At 45.3% G+C, this 9,246-nt stretch overlaps 1 protein-coding gene across 1 annotated transcript in view; it reads left to right on the top strand.

Annotated features, from left to right (window-relative positions):
• Nucleotides 1-529: 529 nt before the first annotated feature.
• The window catches only part of LOC308282716 (uncharacterized protein), a gene marked incomplete at both ends in the record, with an annotated part of 47,961 nt that continues 39,244 nt past the window's right edge, over nucleotides 530-9,246 (top strand). Inside the window, 4 exons of the mRNA XM_080723106.1 lie at nucleotides 530-685; nucleotides 5,544-5,714; nucleotides 6,746-6,902; nucleotides 9,106-9,133. Coding sequence (XP_080579232.1) covers nucleotides 530-685; nucleotides 5,544-5,714; nucleotides 6,746-6,902; nucleotides 9,106-9,133 — 512 coding nt within the window. The remainder of the gene's footprint in view (nucleotides 686-5,543; nucleotides 5,715-6,745; nucleotides 6,903-9,105; nucleotides 9,134-9,246) is intronic.

Below are 9,246 nucleotides of genomic sequence, written 5' to 3'. Positions count from 1 at the left end.
AAGGTAAGTATTTTTATAACAAATTATTGACATGGACTTCATAGAAAGTGTTACCAAAATGGCTCGGATGCCTCAGGCAGCATCGGTGAGGCCATGGTCAGCAGAATCTTTATTTGCACTGCTGTAATCAACTACTCCCCAGATCAATTAATACTATTTTGTATTTATCTACTGTTGCCTGTTTTGAAATTTAACCACGTGAACCGTCATGTGACACACGTCTCAATTCTGGGGGCGACCTTCTGTGAATATTGCAGATCTACAAGCTTGGCTATTTTTGGCCAAATATTGACCCCTGGGGGACTTCAGTCAACTAAATATAATAATTTATAAGTGTCAATTGAACACTACCTTGTGTTGTGTCTGCAGATCACACGTCGTCTCATCTGCCGTCAAAAAACGAGATACTGATTTAGGTGCCAGTGACCCGTCTGCCATCGACAAGCCACAGGACCCGGTCGCCAGTGACACTTCAGACCCCGGCTCTTCCACGCCAGACACCCCGTCAGCTACCAGGGACGTCTGCACGATGGCTGACGACGACGAAAAGTACCTGTTCCTGCAGAACGACTTTCACAACAGCGGGGCGTCTAACCCCGACTGGTCGGCCAAGAGGATGGTGTGGATCCCTGCGGAGAGGGACGGCTTCGAGACGGCCAGCATCAAGGAAGAGATGGACAATGAGGTATCAAAGAGGAGCAGTGGGGTAATTCAGTGGTTCTCAACCTGTGGGTCGGGACCCCCAGGGGGGTCCCCAAATTATTTTGGGGGGTCCCCAGATGATTAACTTAATGTGCAACATTGTTTTCTCACTCCACAGTAAACACACCAACATAACGTTTAAGTGTATAGAGGGAATCTGCACATTTCTAAAGTGACAATTTACTTTTTAACTCACTTAGCGCCGAGCGACTTTCGGGGCGACTAACTAATGATGGCGTTTAGTGCCGAGCGACTCGGAGCGACTTTTATATAAAAGCATTGTTTAAGCTTTTAATTTGGGTTGATAGACGGAGCGGAACGGTTAGCTTACCTTCGACTAGCATACAGATGAAAACCGTGAAAAAAAAGGATACGATTATGACGTCACCTTTAAGCCATAGCTTCCTGTTTACGTAGGCCTCTGTTAGCCGCTAGGCTCAATGCAAACCATCCGACCCTCACGTAGCTTCACTAGGTCGGATTTTGATTCGGAAACTTTCTGTGTGGCATCTATATACGTTCCGATGCCCATACCAATGGTGGTTTGAGACGATCAAGCACGAATTGAGCAGTATTGAGCTCAAATGGCGGCCCGCGGCCTGTCCATTGAATGTCAATGGAGAGCATGTCATTGTACCATCCTGTTATGTCATGAACCTTGTTTTTTATTCTGACTTAACATGGGACCATGGAAAGTCTATGAGCTATGGCTCACTCTAGTGGTCATCTTGTGGCATCCGCAGGCACGTGTACCTGTTTATGTAATGTGATTTTGGGGATTCAATATAGCTATTTCCTGGCGTTATAAGCGCAGATTCATATTGAAATCTGGCTCGCTCGGCGCTAAGTGAGTTAATACCAAATTGTCAAATATAAGAGGCAGAAATTTTTAAAATAGCAGATCTACATGCTCACAACGCCTCGCAGCGCGAGGCGTTGTGAGCATGTAGATCTGCTATTTTCACAATAGAACTGTATTATACAAAATGTATAACACAGTTCCCGGACCCCACTTTGAGAACCAATGGTGTAAAGCACTGTTTACCAAAAAGTGGGTCGGGATGCATTTGTGGGTCACGGACCAATTTGTATGGGTCAAAAGATTTCATTTTTAAATACCTTTTTAAAATATACATTTAAAAACAAACAAACAAACACATCTTACAAATTCCATAAATAAAAACATTATAATAATTAAGAAGTATTGAAAATAGCCGATCTACAAGCTCACAACACGGTGCGAAGCGACACTGTGCTTGTAGATCGTATTGGTCCTGGGCAAAGGTAGCATTTCTCTTTTGGGTCTCAAGCTAAAATGTTTGGGTACCACTGGGGTAAAGTAAGTATCTACTCAAGTACTGTACCTACAGTAAGTACAATTTTGACAAGTTCAAGCTTATTCACTTTCCTTGGTGCGTTCTTTTCCAAAAATAACCGATCTACAAGCTAGCAACGCATGAATGTTTCCCCCAGAATAGGGATGATGGGGTTCGAGTGGTTAAAGGTCAAGGAACTGATATTTTCTCAAGTTTTCCTCGTAACATACTGTATCTCAGGGGGAAATACTTACATATTTATGTACCGTAATATGACATGAATATAAGGTGCTAGTATCGTGACTACTAATTGAAGCCGAGGCCGAATTGGGCCAATCCCATGGATGAGCCCTGACAGCACATGGTTGGTGCTACAGACTCCAAATTTCGCACACAGACAGCTCAGACCTTTGCCTACGTTCTTAGCTAGGCCTCGACCCGACCCGATATGCGGTTTTCCGGAACCAACGCGAAAGGTTTGGAATCTCCATATGCGGAGTCCTGACTACTAATTGAAGCCAATGGACGCCGAATCCGAATTGGCCCGAATCGCATGGATGAGCCCTGACAGCACATGGTTGGTGCTACAGACTCCAAATTTCGCACACAGACAGCTCAGACCTTTGCCTACGTTCTTAGCTAGGCCTCGACCCGACCCGATACACAGTTTTTTGGTTTTCACGAAAGGTTTGGAATCTCCGTATGCGGAGATGACTGACATCGGGCTGTTCCGGAGCAAGCGCTGACTCATTGTGACATCACTTCATAAAAGGCTCTGACATCACATACGCTAGATAAGTCAACAAAAAATCTCTCTGAATGGGCATAAACTAAAGTCTTTCTTCCTCTCACTTCGAGGTGAGCAAAGTTCAGGGTGCTCTTCAGAGCGGTTGGGTTCAGGGGAATTAGCGGGCTGTGCCTTTAAGAGAACCAGGTGAATAATGTGGATAAGCCCGGGCAGTTCCCTCTCACGCTAAACTTAATCCTGACTACTAATTGAAGCCGAGGCCGAATTGGGCCAATCCCATGGATGAGCCCTGACAGCACATGGTTGGTGCTACAGACTCCAAATTTCGCACACAGACAGCTCAGACCTTTGCCTACGTTCTTAGCTAGGCCTCGACCCGACCCGATATGCGGTTTTCCGGAACCAACGCGAAAGGTTTGGAATCTCCATATGCGGAGTCCTGACTACTAATTGAAGCCAATGGACGCCTAATCCGAATTGGCCCGAATCGCATGGATGAGCCCTGACAGCACATGGTTGGTGCTACAGACTCCAAATTTCGCACACAGACAGCTCAGACCTTTGCCTACGTTCTTAGCTAGGCCTCGACCCGACCCGATACACAGTTTTTTGGTTTTCACGAAAGGTTTGGAATCTCCGTATGCGGAGATGACTGACATCGGGCTGTTCCGGAGCAAGCGCTGACTCATTGTGACATCACTTCATAAAAGGCTCTGACATCACATACGCTAGATAAGTCAACAAAAAATCTCTCTGAATGGGCATAAACTAAAGTCTTTCTTCCTCTCACTTCGAGGTGAGCAAAGTTCAGGGTGCTCTTCAGAGCGGTTGGGTTCAGGGGAATTAGCGGGCTGTGCCTTTAAGAGAACCAGGTGAATAATGTGGATAAGCCCGGGCAGTTCCCTCTCACGCTAAACTTAATCCTGACTACTAATTGAAGCAGAGGCCGAATTGGGCCAATCGCACGAAAGAGCCCTGACAGCACATGATTGGTTCTACAGACTCCAAATTTCGCACGCAGATAGCTCAGATCTTTGCCTACGTTCTTAGCTAGGCCTCGACCCGACCCGATATGCGGTTTTCCGGAACCATTTGGAATCTCCCTATGCGGAGTCCTGACTACTAATTGAAGCCAATGGACGCTGAATCCGAATTGGCCCGAATCGCATGAAAGAGCCCTGAAAACACATGGTTGGTGCTACAGACTCCAAATTTCGCACGCAGATAGCTCAGACCTTTGCCTACGTTCTTAGCTAGGCCTCGACCCGACCCGATAAACTTTTTTTTATCCGGCGCGAAAAGTTTGGAATCTCTGTATGCAGAGATGATGTCTGACATCGGGCTGTTCCGGAGCAAGCGCTGACTCATTGTGACATCACTTCATAAAAGGCTCTGACATCACGTATGCTATATGAGTCAACAAAAAATCCATATATGGAGATACCCAACACATCTCATTAAGTTTGACCTCACAAGCCCCATATTTGGACCTGGACGATAGACCTCATGCTGCTTAGAAACCTGCAAGCAGGTCCTGGCCGCACTCTCAAGAATGGCACCAGAAAGGTGGTAATGCAAATGATGAACAGTCATTGAGTGTGAGATTGTAGTAGGCACAAAGAGGAGTGAAACAATCTTCCTACCAAGAATACCTCACTATGACAGAGGTGAGCTTCCCTTCACCTTCATTAGACGACAGTTCCCTATCCGTTTAGCTTTCTCTGTTACCATCAATAAGGGTCAGGGCCAAGAGAATGAACGAGTTGGCATCTACTTGCCTCAACCTGTGTTTGCTCATGGCCAACTCTACACAGCCTTCTCCAAAGGTTGTAAAAGTTTTCATTGTGGATAATGACATGGGCATTACTGACATTGTTTATAGCGAACTCCTTTAGGATAATAAGCATAAAGGGAGAGGCAGAGATGTCCATATATGGGCATAAATGCACACAGATGGTCAAAACGGTTCCTATGACAACAGGTTAGTATAATGGTCTTTGCATTAAAGGTGGGGCATTCATTCCCTATTTACATCATTCCCGAGCATGCCAGGCGCCTTGTAACTCTCTCCTCACTGGTCTCCCAGCACGTGCACTTAAACCTCAACTAAGTTCAACCTCAACCAGCCTAAGTTCTCACATGTCTCCCCCCTTCTCCGCTCACTCCACTGGCTCCCGGTTGGGCCCACACTGAATACAAAACACTAATGCTGACCTTCAAAGCAGCCACAGGTATGGCTCCTCCATACCTCCAAAACCTGATCAACCCCTACACCCCCACCCGTTCACCTAGATCAGCCAACACAAGGATGCTGACAGAACCCTCGCTAAAAGCCCCAGGACAAAAATCCACTCGTCCAAGACAGTTTGCCCTCCTGGCTCCCAAGCTGTGGAATAAACTACCTGTCGCACTTAGAACAACGGACTCACTCGCTAGCTTTCGCCGTGGACTGAAGACTCACCTTTTCAGACTCCACCTAAACCCATAGCATTACTGAAACACTCAATGACCATACAGGAAGCTAGTTAGCATTTGTTTTTTAGGTTTTTAGAATCCTTTTTTTTCTTTACTGATTATATTGTTTTCTTTTTTGATGGGATGGGATGCTGTGATTTTTTCCCCTCCTACAACATAATCATCAGGTATTATGATTATACTTGGAGAAAGATTTCTTTTCTTCAAAAAAAGTGTATAAAAAGTGTTAAAATGGCTTGGTTAAACTATGGCACCACCTCTTTAAAAGTGTTAAAGCTCCTCATCTCAAACCACTCTCCCAGGTGGTGGTGGAGCTGTCCAACGGCCAGAAGGTGACGGTGAACAAGGACGACATCCAGAAGATGAACCCGCCCAAGTTCAGCAAGGTGGAGGACATGGCCACGCTCACCTGCCTCAACGAGGCCTCCGTGCTCCACAACCTCAAGGAGCGCTACTTCTCCAGCCTCATCTATGTGAGCACACGCACACACTCACACACACACACTCACACACACACACACACACACACACACACACACACACACACACACACACACACACACACACACACACACACACACACACACACACACACAGTAGTATTGATTGATTTGCAGCTTTGTAACTTGTGTTATGAAAGGTGCCGAACACACCTTTATTTGTATTTTATTACGACTAGCCCTTACCCGTTCAAAGATATGAGCTCTGAAATGATGTGCAGTGTGTTGGTTATGGGATGTGCACTGTGCACAAAGTATATGAGGGATGAAAAGTAACTTTAACTGGTGCTTGCATTGCATGATAATATGTAGGAGCATCAATGTAAGAAATACCCGTTTCGTTTAATGGCTACAGAGATACTGTGTACCGATCTGCATGATCTGCCCGCCCGCCCACCTGCACACGCACACGCACACACACACACACACACACACACACACACACACACACACACACACACACACACACACACACACACACACACACACACACACACACACACACACACACACACACACAGAGCTGGTTAAACATGTTGCCTCATGCTAGATGCAGAATAGATATGCCTCATGCTAGATGCAGAATAGATAGTAGATACACCATAAAAATGCTAATATACAGCATATGATTTGTGAAAGTGACAAACGGGCTTCACAGTTATGTCAGGTGTGTTCATATGCTAATGGTGATGCGATTTCAGATCAATTGCTCCAGCCACTAAGGAGAAACGCTGTGACAGACAGACACTCAGACAGACATTTGGAAAATGATATGTTTGATAGCACATTTTATAAACATTCAAAGGACTATAATGTGTTTAAAAAGAACATATTGGACTCTCCAACCCCTTTTCTCTATACATACTTAGTTGTTCTGGGTTTCCTTTCAACCTGCAACATTCACAACTTAGAATTCACCATGTTGCATCATAGATAAACACAAATTACTCGCACCAGTAACAGTTTTGGACAGTAACAGAGACCACCATGCATATCTTTCCCAGACGTACTCGGGCTTGTTCTGCGTGGTGGTGAACCCCTACAAGATGCTACCCATCTACTCTGAGAAGGTCATCGAGATGTACAAGGGCAAGAAACGTCACGAGGTGCCTCCACACATCTACTCCATCACAGACAACGCCTACAGGAACATGATGCAAGGTCAGTGGACTCTCTGGTGATTGATTGATTGATTGAAGAATTTATTAGAAGTTTGCAATAGAAAAAAGTACAGTTTCATGACAGTACAAATCACTGGTACAAGGTCAACTAAAAGGAGATCCTAGAAAGCCGAGGCTTATTTCCACAGGAACCACACTTTAAGTATCTCATATAACATTGAAAGACAGACGGATAGAACATAGTACTTTATCTAGGATAATATCAGTTTCAAAAGCATAACATCAAATACAAAAGGCAGAATACAAAGAAAAGGGGGGGGGGGGAGCATGGGCGCTTAGTCTATTTACAAGTCACGGGTAGCTGCTGTCTGAAGGTGACTTTTCATACCAATTTTGAAGGAGGCTAGGGATTTGCTCTCCTTTAGGGCTTGTGGAAGGGCGTTCCACATGTTGATGGTATAGCAGGAGAACGAGTTAGCGCCTTGTTTAGTGTTAAATCTACGCTGATGATGATTAGTGGAGCTGCCTCTGGTGTTATGATCGTGAACATCCTTGACCTTTAAGAAGTAGTGTGTCAGGTACATGGGGATCTTGGAGGTGTAGTGTATCTTGTACACCAGGCCCATTGCAAGATGCTGTACTCTGTCAGCTACTTTGAGCCACCCCACGCTTTCGTGGTGATGCTCGGTAAGGTGGGTCAGAAAAGGTAAGGTGGGTGCAGGGGAGTCGCACCAAATTCTGGGCCCTGGGAACAAGAATTCACTCACATGTTGTGCTTTAACTATTGAAAAATAGCAGATCTACAAGCCGCGCTGCAAGCTTGTAGATCTGCTATTTTACAATTTGTACAAGTCTTTGAATATTTCAAATCCTTCTAACCTATGTTTCTATGTCAGTGGTGCTCAAACCTTTTCACGTGAAGGACCCCCAAAATGATATGTATTTGGCCACGGACCCCAATCTCAAAACATTTAGTTCCAGGGAGGGACCCCCAGAAGCAAAATTTGAGTTGAGAATTTGAGATGTTCGCTTAAAAATACATGTATTCAAAGATTTGCACACGTTTTCACGACTTTTCAAAAATAGCAGATCTACAAGCTTGCAGCGCGGAACTGCTTGTAGATCTGCTATACAATAATACAATAATTTCAGGCCCCTCCACCTTGGGCTCTAGTAACTCAGTCCCACTCCCCCCCCCCCCCCCTTGTGACGCCCCTGCTGGTGTGTGGGTCTGTAACAGTGTGATACCAAAGAAATCACAGCTGGCTAATGACAATACCGCTTCCTCGAATTGTACAAATGATTGAAATTCTTTATAAGGAATAACCCCTTGAGATGAACCATCTCGTTTCCCTAGGGGGTCCCCAGAGTTACTACAGGGGGTCCTCCAAATCTTTGAGTGATAGAAACTTTTTTTCTCCTTTTTTATATTAACCACTTGAACCTTAGCGTCCATATTTGAGAACTTTAGCCAAAAATAGCAGATCTACAGCTTGTAGATCGGCTATTTTTGGCAAAGAGCTTTGGTGTAGAGGGGAAAAAGAGCAGACTAAGTACAGAGTGAACGGTCAATTTTATTAAGTATTGACCGTTCAAGTGGTTCAATATCTGAAAACACAAATTGACATGAATCCAAAACACACTGATGAAACTGTCAAACAATAAAACTATATGGAATCTATGAACAGGTTGTGGGGGTCCCTGCTTCATCTCTCTCTCAACTAAGGGGTCCTTGGCTTGAAAACATTGAAGACCCCTGTATTACACCTTTACCATGCCATAAGATACAAACTCCCCACAGACAGTTCCTACTGTATGTATGTTATGGCAGGTGCTGCGCTGTCAGCAATCTGTCTGGACTCTATGGTCTACCAGTGACCTCAAACCAAGCCCCACTTTCCATTCACCATGGAGATGGCCATACATGGAGCACAGAGGCCCACTCCCTGAGACCCTGAGTCCACTAGTAGCTATTTATAGCCGGCATCTAATCTCTGACTGACCTGGCTTTTAAGGAGTTTTCTCGTCCTACCGGTGAAATGCGCCCGAAACCCTGAAAGGTCAACGCGTTTGAAGCGTTCAGCTTGACTTGAACAGAGATCAGGGTCAGTCTGAGTTGAGGACCTGTTTTATCCCCCAATAACCCCCCTCTCTCTCTCTCTCTCTCTCTCTCTCTCTCTCTCTCACTCTCTCTCTCTCTCTCTCTCTCTCCAACTCCCTGCCACTGCTTTGTGCCTCCATAGACCGTGAGGACCAGTCAATCCTGTGCACGTGAGTGAAGACACCAAACAACCTTGATATTTTTTCCATCTCATACAGTAAGACATGTCCTCTGAGCAGGGCTGTGCAGAGAGCACTGAGTGGGCAGGTGCTCAAACCTCACA

The sequence above is a fragment of the Nannobrachium achirus genome (genome assembly GCF_963921795.1).
Source record: "Nannobrachium achirus genome assembly, chromosome: 4".
In the NCBI taxonomy this organism is placed as follows: Eukaryota; Metazoa; Chordata; class Actinopteri; order Myctophiformes; family Myctophidae; genus Nannobrachium; species Nannobrachium achirus.
The sequence above is the reverse complement of the archived record's forward strand: the minus strand, read 5'-3'. Positions and strand labels throughout refer to the sequence as shown.